Raw genomic sequence first — 18,742 nt, forward strand, 5'->3', positions numbered from 1 at the left:
TGCTGGTTCTGGTGTTTTCGCTATGGCGAAGGGAGTTTTGCCCCTACGGAATCGCTCCTGCTAGAGGAGGCCCGCAGGAGTGAGGGTTGGGTGATTTGGTCTGTCCCCGCTTCTGTGAGAAATTTTTCGCTGTTGCGGAATCGGAGTGTTTAATGAATTTATGCCTCGGCGAGGTTTGTTCCACCAAAGAAAGTGTGCAGGTGCGATAATAAAGGCGCAGGAGCGAGAAAGCACTAAAACAAAATACTCTTTAGTGTCTCTTTACACTTAGACCTATCATTCAAAACTCTTAAGTCTTGAGAGCGATTTTGAAAGAGATTGAGAAGATTTCAAGGAGAAGTCATTGGGTAAGTCTTCTAAATTTGATATTATGATTATTCCCTTGATTTAGATTCATAATCCATGCTTAGAATGCTAGAATTAAATAGGAAATTGAGGGCTTTTGGAACCTAACCTAAGAATTGGGGGTTTTGGTATTTGAGCATGATTTAGTGATTATTAATGGATGATCTTTGTTTATGATTTGTTTTAAGCATGAGGAATATGATTCTAGGTTCAATTTACTATTTTGCCCTTTTGGGTTCGGAATTCTAATTTTAGGGCTTAATTTGAGGATTTGGATTTATGTAGCATTATGGATGTTAATGGATTCATATTCTAATGTATAATCCATATTTGACTAGACTTTGATCATTCGGAACAGCAAGCGGGCTTTGTGATTCGAGATTCGGCATTCCAGGCAAGTTGCGACCTTGCACTCTTTCTTGAACGTGTGGTTGGCTAAAAATGAATCTAATAAGAGGGTTATGGGTTAATTAAGGGGGTTCCGATACTTGTGAGGTGACGAGCACTAGTATCGGATACCGGTCTTCATGTTAAGGGTATTTGCGCACTTTCAATTGTATAGTTGGTCTGAATGCCATGCTTTGGGCACTAGTTGATAGATTAGTACGATCCTTTGGATCTATGATTGGGGTTTGATGCCTGTATGTCTCTTATTATTGCCTGTCTTATTTGTTTGTGTGCACATCACTCATATATCCTCGTTGAGAATGAAAAATAAACTAAAAGGTAAAGCCTTTATAATGATGAGAACCTAAGAATGGATTTCATGCGTATATATTTGCCCTTGATTTGATATATGACATATTCATACTTTACATGAATTTTCATGCATGCTATTTGAGGATATGATTGTGAGTCCGAAGGGATCTAGTTCCGGACGAGTGATGATACTTTAGCGCATTCCTTTGACAAATGAGTCCGGTCGACTAAGTGACAGGTTCTTGAGACATGATATGTAGAAAATCGTGATCCGAGGGTGCTATCAGAGTTGTTCGTGATTCGAAGACTTTCCGGAGCGGTGATATATAGGCTTCCTGAGCGCCCCATGGGTCATTATTTATTGACATTCGAACGTGTGTATATTGAGAAGTGAAGTTAAGGCGTTGCATTGCATTGCATAGCATCCATTCATTCCTTATGTTGGTTGTTGTGAATATTCGTATTGACTTGTCCTATCTTGATATCTACCTGCTTTGTGAGTTTAACTGTTGAAATATGATTATCCTGTATCTCGGACTAATGGCAGACTAGTGTGGTTGTGGTATCGTAAACCAACCCTCGTCTCCCTTCTGGGCTGGGTCGGTCAACGATGCTGCTGAGTACCCGTTGGTTATTGTACTCACACTACACTTGCTGCACCTTTTTGTGTGGAGATTTAGTCCTCAGTACTAGTGGAGCTCGTGACTACTAGGCTTCCGGTTAGGAGGTTTCATGAGAGATCGGGGTGAGCACCATGGTTCGGGATAGCTCCGGGCTCTCTTCTATTTATTATTTTCTATCTTTCCTCACTTGTATTTCATTGATGTATTTCAGACTATTTTTACTCTTTAGTAGTCCTTGTATGCGGGTGACATCAGATTTTGCGATAAGTGTGATAACTTTCTAAGTATTTTATTTAAGATTGTTTAAGACTTGAAAATTGGCTTGTATGATTTAATTCCACATTTAGTTTTCCGCTTAAAAAGGGGTACGTTAATGGCTTGTGTTGGCTTACTAGCACGGTGGGGCTAGTGCCATCACGACTTGAGATTTTTGGTCGTGATACTTTCTTAAGACTTTTTTCTAAAATACATACTTTAAGGGATTTTAAATACGATTTGAAATGTGGATGTACGCTCCTGGGAGGTGAGCGGATATGCATCACACTAAGTTTTGTTAAATTGTACATTGATCGAACTATATTGTGGAGTGTATTTTATGTTTAAATTAAATATATATAGTGTTGTATCACTTCAAACTTTGATTTATGAAAGATAGCTCAATATGAATTCAGTAATGTTTTTATGAAGGATTGTGATATGTTTTATATGTACAAGCATATGTTGAACCATGAATGACAACATACTAAAAGATGTGAAATGAGGCCACAAATGCCATTATGAATAATATATATATATATATGTTATTTGAGGCCGGAAGTACCACTATTGCTAATTTAAATTGTTGCAGGAGTTACGACTCTATAATTGAGAGGACATTCGGGTGTAAGGGTTTGATGCCATGAAATCGTGAGCGTAGTACTACTTATTATGATATATAGAGTTTACGACAGACCACACTTGTGGAAGATATTGATTTTTTTGACAAACTTGTCAAAGTTGTACGACACTACGGTGAGACAATCCTGGTAAGCGAGAGGATGGCCGACCGCTCACGACGTACATGGTGAATTGTTTACGTCATTATATTGTCGTGTTGGAACTCTCGGTAGATAAATAAAAAGAAATATTTTCTATTTTAGGCCTAAGAGCCAAAACGTATGTTTGAGAAATGTTTTCAAATAACGTGTTTTCCGCATGAAGTTGATTATGAACTATAAATATGATTTATGCATGTTTTTTGTAAGTCCCCCCGTCCCACCTTTTGAAGGAAGGTCATCAATCAAACTTACTGAGTACGTTTCATACTTGTTCTCCGCTTGATGTTGTTGTATTTCATTCACAGTGATAAATACCCTACAGCGACAGCACAGTGAGCTAGGCTCTACACCTTCATACCTACCTTTTGGTGAGCCCCTCTATATCATTCGGTGGAAACAATGCTTTTAGTGGATATTTTAAATTGTTGAGCTACGACCCATGCCTTGCTCATTATTTTATCACTCATGGAGGCTCTGTTGATCGACATACTCTAGGAATAATGTATATGTCATTAGATAGTCTTTATGACGATTTATTTTTATTATTTTATTTTATTTTATTTATGTGAAGCCGGTGAGCTAAAGTTATATCTTACTTTATTATTATTATTATTATTATTATTATTATTATTATTATTATTATTATTATTATTTATAAATGAAATATTTCATGTGGTGAGGATATTTAAAAAGCATGATATGAGTTTGGTTCGCTCGATTTTGGTATATAGCATCAGGTATCTCTACTGTTTTGAGGCATGACAAATAAGTTGCATCAGGTAGTATTATACATTGTTAGCCTTATTATTTTTTACTATATTAATAAAATTATCCAATAGGCTCACTGCCTATTGGTTTATTTGATTAAAAAATTGTTAGCCTTAAAATAATTTTTAAACACAACTTTTTCAATTACTGACAAATTAACATAGAAAGTAACTAGAAAATCACTTTATTTTCATTTGGTAAAGAGGAGCACGTACACCGCCAAAACCCCTTTAGGTTGGAAGTTGATAGAGTGCTCTACAGGGACGTTTGTTTGAAGAAAAATGGAATAGGAAATAATTGAATTACCTTCCAACCATATCTGTCGTGCAATTTTGTAAGAGCTTGACAACAACATACTCTTATTTCATCACTGCAGTCATTAAACCACTAAAAAGAAAGAAAAAAAAAGAAGTTTAAATTTTAAAAGAAAAACATAAAAGAAAGAAGTCGACAAAATGATTAGTTTGGTTCACTAATACAAAAGGAAAAAAAATTCAATGTTAATAAAAATAAATGAACCTCCCCATATTTGGCCAGTCTGATATTAGGTAAAGGCTTTGGTGACTTCAGCAGAGGAAAATATAGTTTTGGCTGGTACAAAGAAATTTCAATCAGTTATAAATAAAGGGAAATAAATGAATGATAGCAAATGAAATCCTATATTTCTTATTTATGTAATCTTCTTGGACACAATTGTGAGACTACAATACTGCATCATCCTTTTTGTATAGAAGTTCAATAATAAATAGTATTACTAATTATTGCAGAATGACTACAACTAATTAATAGGCAAAATAAATAATATAAAATAAATAGAAAATATTTTTTTACCGGAGTGATTTTAGATTGATCTGATGATTTGGGGCCAGTGATAGCTGCATAACTGGAAATAATAAGATCGTAATTTAACTTAATTTTGCACATTCTACGAGAATTAATTAAATTAATATTTAAGCCAATAATACTAACACTAGAAGTGCATCTTCAACTGTACCAGCAAGTATCCCTACCATTCCAACTGTCCAATTCAGAGGAAGAACACTGAGTAACAAGGGAGAAGTTAGCCCAGAATATATATACTAGGTATAATCAAAATAAGAAAATTAGATATTCAGCTTATATGTGGCTATGCTAACATCATTTACAGATCGAGTGAATTCAAATCAGCAAAAGAAAATATTAAATTGCCCATTTAGGAGACAACTTTAGCCCAAAATATAAGGAGGAGATTACCTCCAATAATGTCCAATGCATCGTTGGATGTTGATCACGTGTACACTAATAAATTGAAGGTCTGTATTTGTTTTGTATTATATATTTAATTGAGTTCTTTTAATTAATTTTTTTTTATTTGGGGACTAAGAATATACTTAGTGGATTATTTTATTAATAAGCAAAATAAATGAAATACAGACCAAAGTCATAAAAGGTAAAAAAGAAATAAACACAAAATAGAAAGGGAAACTGGACCGACAATCCAAATCCTCAGAGACACCAAAATTAGGAAAGTGGCCAAGGAACCTAATCAAGCCAATCGCCGCCGGTCCTCAGCTTCACCGGTAGAGATGACGCTGATTTCTCCGATATGGAATGACTCTTCGCGCCTCTAAGCTCTCACCAGGCGCTGTATATTTTAATTAAATTTCACTATCTGGAAAAGAAAAAAAACATAGCATTTATAACAAAAACATTGCATTGAGCAAAGTGTGTGGCCATTGGACTTCAATCAAAATTGGATTGACCCAAATTTTCCTTAAACCTAGATGTTAAATTCTTCACCATGTTTCGCATATAAAATGAAAACTTTGATTTTTTTAAAATCGGGTTTCTCTCGATTGTCATTTGTAGAAGTTAATAGATTTTTGGAAATTGGTAAAGTGAGTCTGGAAAATAGTTCTTTTGAGAGAATTTAGATGTCTGATAAGTGGAATTATGTTTTATTCTAAAGTATTCTAGACTTTTAGAAGTGCAGTAAAAACTCTTAAACTTTATGTATAAAGGAGTTGTATGAGAAGAAAGAAAGGCTAAAGGAAGAACTTCGAAGGAAAAACATGGTACAGTAATTCGTATGAAGAAGAAGGCAGATTTGAATGTTGTCTCTTTTTTTATTTCTTAAATTATAAAATTATAAAATTAATGGAAAATTAAAATTTACAACACAAAATGAATCTTGACCATTAAGTTATTTAATTTACACATGGTTATAATCCAACAATGTGTTGAACATTACTGGATGAAAATCAACTGAAGGTGATCTCCTCTCCATAATATACTAGATAAACAGTTTTTTTGCTATCCTTTTCATATTGTTATGGAGGAAGGTAGCATCAACGTGTTAGTTAACAAAAAAGAAATGAAGAAGGTAGCATCAACATAACTAATCTATCAATGAATAATATATAATTTTCTCATATTTGATTTACTGAGTGAACATGTGACTTGTGTGAACATTTTGGGAATCGAGGAATTTGTTAGGGTTTAATTTTCGAGGAAATAAAACAAAACAAGAAAATGAAATAGCAAGAATGAAGATCTGTTAGCAAGAAACTATATAAGGAAATTCGACTTATTATATGAGTAATTAAGTCGTTTGAAGAAATAGTCCACAAATCAGGGAGAAAATAAAGGAAGACATAAATCAGGAAGGCCCAAGAAAAAAATAAGAAGAAGAGAAAGAAAGGAAAGCTATCAGTAAAGACCAACTGCGACGAAGGAAAAGTAATCAATCAACACTAATTATTGATTTATAGAAGGATAGAAGATTGCTTGAATCTTCCAACAACCAAGAAAAAGAGATATTCAAAATTTGTCAACAATTCTCCAAGGATCAATCAAAACTTTTTCCAAGGATCACACTTCTTGGGATGCCATTCTCTGTCACTGCCAAGATATCAAGCAAGAAGACTATATATATACTATGCAGGAGAAACATAAAAATGTACATCTTGTCCGACCATTCTCTAGTTCTTTGTTCTACTCTTAACAAGCACTTTAACTCCTTAGTCGACTTACTATGTATCCAAAAGTGAGAATAGAGAAAAAAGACTGATTAGTGAGGCATTGTACCAACTGTTACTAGATCAAAAGGACTGTTGGTGTATGTGTAGAAATAGACCCTCAATATTGTACTCACGAACAAATTCAAAGAGCTTACAAATAAACTCTCTTGCAACCGGAGGGGACTGGGCTAGGATTCATATTGAATCCAAAATAGTATAAAAACATGCATCTTTAATTCTATTAATTATCTGCTCTTATTTTAGTTCTTGCTAAACAGTCGACTGTTAACTACAACTAGTCGACTAGAAACAAAAACTATTATATTCACCCCCTCTTATACTTTCAGAACTCATGATAGGAGTTTTTTTTTTCTTCCTATTAATAGATCCTACACAATTTAAATTGATAATAATTGGCTCAGTGAATTTTAGAAATAGAATACATAAAAAATTGTAAGAACATTTAAACAAAAACATACCCCGAGTGTGATACACGTCCAAAGCTTGGCTTAAAACCAACAACTCCACAAAGAGCAGCAGGCATTCTTATAGAACCTAAACGTATTCAGAACAGAAAAAAGCAAGCTAATTTGTTACTCAAGAAGTTATAGTACGTGAAATTAAGGGTGTGAAACCTGAGGAGGGGGGGGGGGGAGGGTGGAATTGATTAAATTTGGACGAATTAGAACATGTTAAATAAAAAAGATCATAACAAAAATGCCCAAGCCGAGCAAAAATATTGCTGCTCATTGTCCCTCGATTATCAAATTGCAGAAACTAAACAACAACAACAACAACACACTAAGTATATTCCCAAAAGTGGAGTCTGGGGAGGGTATGATGTATCCAGACCTTACCCCTACCTTGTGGGGTAGAGAGGCTGTTTCAAATAGACCTTCAACTCAAAAGGAATATGAGCAATGCAGGACGATGGCAAGAAAGATAGGACAACAAAATATCAAGATATAAAACAAATGAAGCAATAGATAGTAATATACATTGAATAATAATAAGCTATGAGATACCTATGTTATACTACTAAATGGAGAAGATGAGATGATGAGGCTATCCCGTACCTTTCCTACACAAAGGGCGATACTACTCAACTACCTACTGACCTTCTATCCTAATCCTTGACCTCTAAATCTTCCTATCTAAAGTCATGTCCTCAGTTAGCTAAAGTTATGCCATGTCCTGCCTAGTCACCTCCCTGCATTTCTTCTTTGGCCTACCTCTACCTTTCCTAACTCCTGCTACTGCAAACCTCTCACACCTCCTAGCTGGCACACCTTCGCACCTCCTCTTCACATGCTCAAACAATCTCAGCCTCGCTTCTCTCATCTTATCCGCCATAGAGACCACTTCGACCTTGTCCCGTATAACATTTTTTTCTAATCATATCTTATCTAGTATGCTTACATATCCATCTGATCATCCTTATCTCTGCGACCTTCATTTTCTAAACATGAGCGTTCTTGACTGGACAACATTTTGCTTCATACAATAATGTTGGTCTAACAACCACTCTGTAGAACTTATCTTTCAACCTTAGTGACACAGTCTTATAGAACAGTACCCTAGAAGCGCGCCTCTGTTTAACCCACCCAGCTCCAATACAATCTGCAATGTCATCGTCAATCTCGCTGTCTCCTTAAATTAAGAACCTAATATACTTGAAGCTTTCTCTCATGGGTATATCTTCTGATTCGATCTTCACTTCACCTTTGCCTCATCAGTCACGACACGAACTTGCACTTTATGTACTCCGTTTTAGTCATGCTTAACCTAAAACCTTTAGACTCTAAGGTCTTTCTCCAAACTTCTAGCCTATGATTAACTCCCCTATGCATCTCGTCAATCAATACTATGTCATCTGCAAATAACATACGCCACAACACCTTCTCTTGAATATGTCATGTTAGTACGTCCATCACTGAGGCGAATAGGAACGGGCTAAAGGCTGACCCCTGATGCCACCTCAAAGAAGAAGTGTTCTGGGTCACCATCCACTATCCTAATCCGGGTCTTGGCACCATCGCACATGTCCTTAATTGCTCTAGTGTAGGCCACAGGTACACCTCTAGACTCCAAATATCTCCAAAGGACTTCCTGAGGGACTTTCATATGCCTTTTCTAGATCAAATGAACACCATGAGTAAGTCTCCCTTCTTGTCCCTATACTGATCTAACAGTCTATTTACAAGATGAATAGCTTATGTAGTCCATCTCTCCGGCATGAACCCGAATTGGCTCTCTGATATAGATACACCCTCCTCATCCTCATCTGGACCACCTTTTCCTAAACTTTCATTATGTAGCTTGGCAGTTAGATACCCCTATAGTTATTGCAATTCTGAATACAGCCCTTGTTCTTGTACAACAGAACCATTTTACTCCACATCCATTCCTCCGGTATTTTAGTTCTAAATATGACATTAAATAACCTAGTCAACCACTCCATACCGACATCCCTGCATTCATCCAAAAGTCTATGGGGATCTCATCTGGTGCGCCTGCTCTTCCCCTTCTCATCTTATGAATATCCCCCCAACCTTTGTAGCACAATATTGAAAATCTCTACGACTCTCAGAATGACCTAACTCCCGTAATGATATCTCTATCCCCTTCTTCATTCAAGAGCTTATCGAAGTATGTCTGCCATCTTTATCTAATGCATGCCTATCGTTATTCTCGTCCTTAATGCACTTCACTTGGTCCAGGTCTGTAAAAGAGGCACACATAAAAGCACTCTAGTTCTCCATTCAAGCATTTAAAAGCTTCCGTTTTAACCATCGTGACTGCTAGCTTCACTTCCTTCTTTGTAGCCTTATTTATACATCTCACTATTACTACTCTTCTCCTCATCGTCTACGCTTTCCACTAGCACTGCACATGAAACTTTTTTGGCTTCTACCTTTCCCTGGACCTCTTCATTCTACCACTAATCCCCTTCATAACCCCCTGGGCTACCCTTTGAGACCCCTATCACCTCTCTAGTTGCTTCCCAGATGCAGTTGGATGTCCTAGCCCATATACTATTAGTGTCCCCACTACTTCCCCAAGCCCCCATAGCCACCAAATTCTCCCTCATCTCCTAAGATTTAACCTCAGTCAAGCCTCCCATCTAATCCTCGATCGGTCATGTACAACTCTCTTCTTCTTCTTCCTCTTGACCTCTAAGTCTATGACCACGAGCTTATATTGGGCTGTAAGCTTCTCGCTTAGAATAACCTTGGAATCCTTGTATACATCTAGATTACTATTCCTAAGGAGTAAGTAACTTATATAAATCTTAGCCATCAAATTGCAGAAACTGCTAAATAAAAAAAAACACTATCCTTATATACATATTCTTGCATGCGTGTGGTACTGTTTGTGAAATTGTTGTGAATGGTGCGACGCTAAAAATTGAGCCACGTGTATAACTTATAAATGAGGTAAACATGTATTTAATGCATGCGATAGGTGAGTGATGTGTTTCAGTGGGTATAGTTGAGCAAGTTACATGTTGTTTGATAACGAACAAGGACTAATTAGTCAAAAATATTTGTCAAGCTTCTTGGATCTAAATCTGAATTCATAATCTTATGGAGTTTTGATGATTGACAAACATTGTACAAGGAAGATCTAACGACCCATTTGGTCGTTTAGGCATTTTGACCCTTTTACCCTTGTTGGCCCTTCCCCTAGTTCCGTTAGAGCGTGTTTGACTTGTAGGGATGGGTGGAATGGTTCTCGAGGTAGTCGGGTGAGTCTTGGTCAAACTTGAGGAAATTAGAGGCTTAAAGTGAAAATGGTTGACCAAGAATTTACTTTTGGTAGAGGGGTTGGGAGGTTGATCGGGTGGAATAGTTCCCCATGAGGTCCGGAGGGTCGATTATGACTTGGTAGAGGGGTTGGTTTGGTTCCCAAGGCACTCAGCAGAGTTATGGCCCTTTGGTTGGAATCTTATTTTTGGGGTTTGGGGTTTGGGGGTTGATCGGGTCAAGATGACCTCCGTTCAAAATTCTGAGGGTACGGGTGAGTTCGTAGAATATCTTTACATTGATGTGCATGTTTGGTTTGTATCCAGGAGGTCTCGAATGAGTGTCGGGTTTTGGGTTGAAGTTAGTGAAAAACTAGAATTTTGCTGGTTATGGCGTGCCGCACCTGCGGGCCCACTTTTGCGAGGCTTGGTTCGCAGGTGCGAGATCGTGTAAGTTCAGGAGGGTCCGCACCTGTGGAGTATTTTCCACAGGAGCGGGATCGCTTTTGCGAAAGTTCCACCGCACCTACGAGGTTGTGATATTTTAAGTGGGTTTTCACATGTGGAACACTTTTTGGCAGGCGCAGTCCCGTATCTGAGAGGGATTTGTTCACAGATTCGGGATCGCTGAAAATCAGGAACTTAAATTTCCCATTTCGAAGCCATTTCTTTCATTCACCAAATTGAAACCTAGAGAGAGATTGTGGACGATTTTGTGGATCTTTTGGGGAACACTTCTTTGGGATAAGTTCCCTATACTCTCTTTGTGATTTTAATATGTTTTAAGTATGGAATCTTTGTAAATATCATGAACAAGTTAGGGAAAATTTGGTCATAAACCCTAAGATGATTTTTATGAATCTTATTCAATCCAAACGCATTTTGTTAGGAAATTTCTTGATTTCTAACCATCTAATCAAAGGGTAATTAGTCCCTAAGCTTGAATCTTGTTTTTATCGTAAGAATCTTGGTTATGGAAATTAGGGGTTTTCTCTAAATTGGGAATTTTTGATTAATGATAAATTAATGCTAAATTGGGACTAGATTGTGTTGATAATTAGTGTTTGGACTTCCTAAGTTTTGGGTTAACAATTCCAACTTGAATTTCCAATTTTTTCCCTTGTGGGCCCGAATTTCCGTTTTAAAGGTCGTTTTTTATTTCAAATAGTATTATAGCATTATAGGTATCGTTAGTCTCGGAATATAATGTAGAATAACACTCGGAATCTAATGTAGAATAACAATCTTATAGACTTTGACCATCGGAGGCGATTTGTAAATGGAGGGCTCAAGTTGGGTAGTTCGTGGCACTTGTTTGGCTTGTAAGGTAGGTTACGGCTTACCCTATGGTTAGACTTCGGTTAGTGAAGTGTATGTAAATGTTAGTTATTGATGGGGAAAGCATGATAGGCCTTCGGGCATGGTGTGGAGGTGAAATCCAATTAGGTTGGTATTGTCAGCTGTTATGTGGGCTTGTCGCCATACATGCTATGATTGTGTTATGTGTTTGCATTTATTCTCTCATGACATCTCACTTAACATCCTAAAAGAAAGGAATATGATAATGACATGATTTGCGATGTGTACCTTATGGCAAGTATCGATGAGTTTTTTATATGAATTACTATTAGTGTTGATATCATGCATGGCATGCACTCTTATTTCATATGTTGATTGATATGAACTGTGTTTTAGAAATGATGATAAGTGAGGGAGAGTAGCCTCCGAGGTCTTTGCCGAAAAGCGTAAAAGAGAGATGAGAGTTCGTTTTCCGAGGTTGTTACTGGAGCGAAAATGTGTGCTCGTAATCCGAGGTCATTTACCCAAGTGAGAGAGTGCTCGTGCCCGAGGTCATTTTTCGAGATGAAGGTTACACGGATTTCGTGGAATCCTCATGGGTCATGGCTATGAGGAATTGCCCTTAGCATATGTGTAAGGATTGCAAAGTTATCCAGGGCATAGCATTGCATTTCATTGCATTGTATATATATTCACTCATTTATCTTTGACTGTGTACATGGCATATTATACATTTGGTTGATCTTATACATTGACTGATATTGCACTTTTGACTGATCTTATACTTGAGACTATTCATTGACTGTACTTGATCGCTTATCTGTCTACCTGTTAGTTTCTTTCCTTTATATATGTAAACTAATTGTTGTCGGCCTATGATGCTTACCAGTACTAGTGTTGTACTGATACTACTCTTACTGCACTTTTTCCTGTGTGTAGAGTTCATCGCTGGTTCTACCTCTCAACGTCACGAGTGATCCCGAGCTCTTCTTACCAGAGTTTCTAGGGTGAGCTACTTGATGGATCTGGAGCCTGGAGACTCCTCCTTATACCTGTCTTTTTGTTCTTTTGAGACATTTATTATCATGTATTATGAGACTAGTTCTAGTATTCAAACATTGTACTAGTGATATTGGCTCTTGTACTAGTATCCAGACTATATCCTTGGGTTGTAGTATTTCTTATTTCCGCACTTATAATATTATCTAATATATCTATTGGGACTTAGTTTACTCCTATTTTTCACTTTCGCATTTGATTTATGGCACGATATGAGGGAATGGTTCGTCCACCACAGAGGTTAACTTGGGTGCCCGCACGATTCACGAGATTGGGTCATGACAGAAGATAGATAAAGAGGTACAAGAATCGAATCCTTAACAGATAGCCAAAATGAACTGGTGAAGCAGGCAACACTGATGCAGAATTGCTGAGAGAGCCATGTACTTCAGATAAGAACAGGAGACTGTTTGGTCGATAGAGAAGAAGTTGTTCCATGCTCACAAAAGGAAACCTTGGAGAATTGAAATTAAAGCTTAATCCAATTCTACAAGGAACAGGAGTTCAAGGTATGGAAACTTTACCATAATTGAACACATGGAATTAGTTAGGGTTAGGAGAAGGAGAGTTCGTATGCGTGTGTTAAATTCCAAGTCAAACAAGAATTGGTTTCTTGAAATTAATTGAACAAAGTCTTGATTGGATTGAGAGAACTACAAGAAACTATACTACCCCTATATAAAGCATCACATTGGTGTTGGCTGAAGACGACAAACTCAACGACAAAGAGAGAATAAGAGAGAGATCTTATCACTACGTTTTCTTCAACTTGAGATAATAAACTGCGATAAAGAACCTATTCCTATCAAGTGTAATCATTATATTTCTTGTTGCAAAGTTTAGTTCTCCAAGAGAATTTGTAACCTTTACATTCCTAGTGATTTGTATTAGATGAACACAAGCCATAATCTTTTGTTGATAATGAAGAGTTGCAACCTGGAGAAGTGAATCAATCTAATTACAAAATCAAAGATTGACAGATTTATTCACTAAGTCAGTTCCAGCCAAGTTTAGAGTTTGTAGTTCCTAAAGCAACAGGGAGCATTAGCATTATGCTTTTGAGGCTGTTGTATGCTCTAGTTTTTTGAATAAATTCTAGTTACTAGTTTATTAGCTAGCTATCCCTATTTTGTAGTAATCAGTTTGTTGCTAATGCATTTTTTTAATGCAGTAGGAAAGGGGAAATGGGGGAGGGGATTACAAGGTAGGAATCGAACTCTCACCAACAAGTGAAAGTTTAGGTAGCCAATCAACTAACCTACTAAGATTCCCCGCTAATGTATGAAAAGTTGACTTCTTGTAAATTTAATGTTTATAACTCTTTTAATGTTAGTAGGTTAATTAACTTCTTCTGATGTACTAGAAGCCAAGGAAGAGAAATTAAACAATTATATTTAAATTTCTTTAAGATGAATGTTAATAAATTATCTAGGAGAAGCCTAGAAAAACCTACAGTATTGGTCAAGTAAAACCCCAAGGTGAAGAACAAGGTTTGAGCAAAGAAGAGTATCAAGAGAACAAGAAAGAAATTAGAGGTTATTCCTAGCCTCAAACTGCAGTCAAGGATTTGAAACAACGTCATGTGATTTACCGCCAAGCAAAAATTGTCCGGAAAAATGCTATGAACCGCCAAGACATGTCCTAAAATATGTTATGCCGATTTTTTAAAAACAAATCATGATTTTAATGAAGTAAAGAAAGATAAATGTTGATAATGTAAGGGTAAATATGCTTTTAAGAAAATCAATTGACACATGGGAGGAGAATGTTTATTGTTCAAAGTTGAGGGGGGAGTTTAATTTTTAAAGCAAAATTTAGGGGTGTAAATGATTTTCAACCATTCCACAAATATACCATATATATCCACATGTTGTTTATTTAATCTGCATAACCGTGATATTTATGGTATAAATTGCTAGTACTTAATCACATTGATGAATAATCAAAAATTTCTTATATTGTATTTGTCCAATCATAATAAAATCAGACTATGTTTGTCACACCGTAAACATTTCAGAAAATATATCACATATATCTTTAAATTTTTGCCTTAAAACTTCTCATAACTATAGTATATATTTCTGGTAAAATTATTTAATATCTTTACAATATCATGAATTACGTATGTTTGTAACTGTGTTGTGAATATTCTCAAAATATTATTATTGTCTATGTTTTGATGGTAGAAGATAGCAAATATAATGAATATAATCGATATGGAGTATCCATTTTGAAAAATAATATTTTGAGCCGGAAAATAGGAAAGGAAACATTAGGGGTTGTTATATCATGAGATGAATTCCTTGATTTAATGGGAATTTGTTATGGTATGAACGTGTGGCTATCTTTAGTTGCCATGTGTACTATTAATTAATTAATTTTGTCATGATTTTATAAAATTTCTTTAAATATTTTATTGTTATGTTTTCCCCCCCTATAAAATACAACTAAAATGGCAGTTCGTACCTCTTAGTTGGTTGGAAGTAGGCAACAGATGACAACAGAGAAACAAAATCATAAAGCTTATGTTAGAAAAGAAATTTTTTAGATGAGAGTAAATAATTATATGTTGGTGAACGATTACCTCCTCCATCGACGCCAAGGGCAGCGGGGCATAATCCTGCAGCCACAACAGCAGCAGAACCACTAGAAGAACCACCGGCAATCCTTCCAATATTATAGGGATTTCTAGTTGTTCTATAAACAGGAATGAATCAAGTATATAATTACTATACTACGATATTAGTAGTAACATAAATTAATCGTATTGTAGATGTACTTTATTAAGAATTATAATTAGGCTAAAAGTTAGGTGGAACATTATATTTATTCCCAAAGTGATATTTATATGCCTTAATTACAAAGTAGTAATCACAGATTGTTCTTACCCATAATGAGGATTTATACCACTAGTTCCAGCACCAAGCTCATGCATATTTGTTTTTCCCACCAATATGGCACCGCATGATCTCAAACGCTTTACACATTCTGCATCATACTTGCATCGTCTTACCTTATGCATCCACTTTGTGCCTCCTGCATGCCCATTAAGAAAATCATTATTGTTAACAATTGTAAATGGAATTTACATGCAACACCATTCCGATGTGATACACAACAAGATCTAGCGAGAAGATTTTGTCTTAAATTAATTTAAATTAGTTAAATTGACTCCTGATAGATGAAATATAATCTAGACTTGGTTATTTAAGAATTCTATTGGATGACGTACTGTGATTTCATTAGAACAAGTTGAATTTAATCTTTAACCAGCTATTCCATTTTTAAAAAACCACGATATCCTAAGATTTCTTTAGGATAATCTCAAAATATATGTGCTAATGTATCACATTCAAGGAAAACATTTTGAGTTTTTTTTTTTTTTTTTTTTTGTGGAAATAGGATTTAAGGGACAGGCCAGGATTGCAATTTGCAAGATCAGATGTGTAGAAATGGACATGTTGATCGCCGGCTAAAAATACATGTTTTAAATTAAATTCCGCCTCATATTTTTCTATCTTTTCTTGTGTTTAAGTTTATGTTGTTCACTTTATCCTTAATACATGTGTTTTACTATGCAGGAGATGATTTGATGAGAAAGTGATGATTCGATACCAAAAATGGTTTCATAGTCTAGGTAGAAGTCCATATATCAAAATCAAGTCTAGGGCCTGAGCGCCAAGTATGCATGGAAAGAAGATAAAAAATGAGAAGTCGTAGGAATTAGCCTAGTGCGCCACCCAGCTCAACAAGAGGTGCGCCGCACCAGTGCAAATATTAGAAAAACTGCAGAATTCTGACTCTCTGAACAATTGACTTGGTGCGCCGCAGGGCTTATCAAGTGGCACAATGCACCAAGGTAATTTTTGGCCAATCTGGGTTAGTTTTGGAATAGAAGTGGTATTTCACTCCAAGATCGTGCGAACACGGTATAAACACATCCCAAACACGTTTTGAGGAGACTTTTGACAGAAAAAGATCACAATATGGGCTAGAGCACCATGCACCGGATTCACACCATTTATCTCTTCTTTCTTCTGTTTTTATAGTTGAATGATTAGTATGACTTGTATTTCCGCCACGATCATGAATGCTAGTTTCCTTTGTTCTAGGATCATAGGATTATTCATGAATGTAGTAGTTGAAGCTTTATGTCAGCGTTTTTCTTATCATTATTGGTTTGATTATTTTATCCTACGCCTAATTATTTGATTGTCTCATCACAAATTGAATACTATCTACGAATCTAGGGTTGAATTTGGGAGAAGTAACCATAAATTGTACATACGATAAATAGAGCTTGTTCTTGGACCTAGGCATCGTGGAACTAATTCACGTTTATGATAATGATATACCTACTCGCCTTACTTAGTCAACTACACGAGTTATAAATGCGTTCTTATTACTGATAATTCCATAGGGATATAGGTGTTAGAGTAACACCATAGGAAACGTGGTATTAGATACCTTGAGTAATATATCTGTCAGTCAGGGAAATTTTGCATTGTTTCAAGTAGGGTAATGTCCCTTGGCTATGGATGTTCAGGCATTGGACAACAACTTCGTGAGATTAGATATTTTAGCCTAGCAAGGTTCTAGCTTGTGTTGTTCCACAATCATCACCGATAGAGCACAGTAAGGCTCATTAGTTTCAGGATAAAACATTGTGTGACCTTAGAGACAAGATGCGGTGGGGTGGTTCTACCAAGGTGACTATGTATGTTGATGGGTTTTTATGGCTTTAGGATTGTATTTGTGTGCCTAATGCAAGAGGAAGTTGATATTAGAGGAGGCCTACAGTTTGGGGTATTCCATTCACTCGAAGGCATGTATCATAATGTTTCAATCACTAACAGGTCAAATATGAGCATAAATGTAATAACCCATTTAGTTCTTTTAAGTTTTAGAACTCTTTTCCCCTATTTGAGACTTCTCGTAGGTACTTCTTTGTTGTTGATAACTTTACTTTTGATAAGAAGAAGAAGCATCTTTCATTTGTTCATAGATGTTGTATCACTTGGTTCAGATTCATCAGCATTTGCATAGTTCATATATATATAAAGGTCCAGCAGAATCGAAAGTCCTTTAGTAGATTGTTTTTAGATCCAAGCGGTAAATCAGAAATCTTCCTTACGTCTACAAGCAACAGTCTCCTAGGATTTCACAAGGGAAAGGTAGCCAACCTATATGTTGAAGCAAGGTATAGGAAGGTGCTTCTAGAAGATTTCCCCTTCTTTTCCTTTCTTGGGCCATGTAACGTTAATGGAATATCTAAGGCATTTTCTGCATTGTGGAGTCAACTGATCTTCCCCAAAGCGAAACCCACGTATAAATTGGTGTAAAAATATGCACTTATAGTTACAAATACAAAAGGCACAATTGGAGAACTAAGATCGTGGGGTGAAGGCACACTATCATTACACGATGGTTAAGGTGCGGAGCTACACTCTAATGACAAATTCACTAGATTCTGACCTTCCCACTGCTCTGTATAGTCCTATAGGAGGGCAATACAATACTCTAGCGATTCCTGCCTTGGTTGATGAGGAATTACCTTACTCCATTTGCGTACCGGGTCTAGGGATATAGTCTATTCTATAATATACTATTCTTCTATCACATAAATAGCTAAAAGTTAAGCCCTATAAGCACTTCACTAAAACTAATGTTTTATGATTAGGTGTCACGGGTCGCAAGGGCTCGGTAGCATTTTGAAATGCTAAAAATAAAAAACTGATGAGTTCAAATTTCAGAGCTGATCAAAGTTAACATTATGGGTTAAAAGACTCGTGTTCTCGATTTGAATATTCATATAGGTCCGTATAATGAGTTAGGGCTTATTTGGTTGGGTCTAGAGGGGCTCGGGAGTGATTCGAAATGCTTAAACTAAAACTAGTGACTTTAAAGAATAAGAGTTGATCAAGGTCAAAATATGATTAGACAAACTTGAATTTGTGATTTGAGAGTTCTTACAGATTCGGGGGATAATTTTGGACTTGTACGCATATTCGGGTTGCAATCCAAGAGGTTCAGGTGAGCTTCAGGGTTAAAACCAACTTTGGGCTACACCAGATTTTATATTCTCTGGTGCAGCAGACAAGCCTTCGCGATCATTAGGCCGTGTTTCGAGATCGCAAAGTGGAGCTTGGTTGGGGATTGCATTGACCA

At 36.3% G+C, this 18,742-nt stretch overlaps 1 protein-coding gene across 1 annotated transcript in view; it reads right to left on the minus strand.

The window, feature by feature from the left end:
* LOC132036149 (fatty acid amide hydrolase-like) overlaps positions 1-18,742 on the minus strand; it is a 61,206-nt gene that overhangs the window by 21,827 nt on the left and 20,637 nt on the right. The window contains exons 7-13 of the mRNA XM_059426404.1: positions 15,463-15,610; positions 15,159-15,271; positions 6,951-7,026; positions 4,442-4,513; positions 4,304-4,355; positions 3,992-4,063; positions 3,779-3,859 (exon numbers count right to left, since the gene is read on the minus strand). Coding sequence (XP_059282387.1) covers positions 3,779-3,859; positions 3,992-4,063; positions 4,304-4,355; positions 4,442-4,513; positions 6,951-7,026; positions 15,159-15,271; positions 15,463-15,610 — 614 coding nt within the window. The remainder of the gene's footprint in view (positions 1-3,778; positions 3,860-3,991; positions 4,064-4,303; positions 4,356-4,441; positions 4,514-6,950; positions 7,027-15,158; positions 15,272-15,462; positions 15,611-18,742) is intronic.

This window comes from Lycium ferocissimum, chromosome 11, assembly GCF_029784015.1.
Source record: "Lycium ferocissimum isolate CSIRO_LF1 chromosome 11, AGI_CSIRO_Lferr_CH_V1, whole genome shotgun sequence".
Lineage (NCBI taxonomy): Eukaryota > Viridiplantae > Streptophyta > Magnoliopsida > Solanales > Solanaceae > Lycium > Lycium ferocissimum.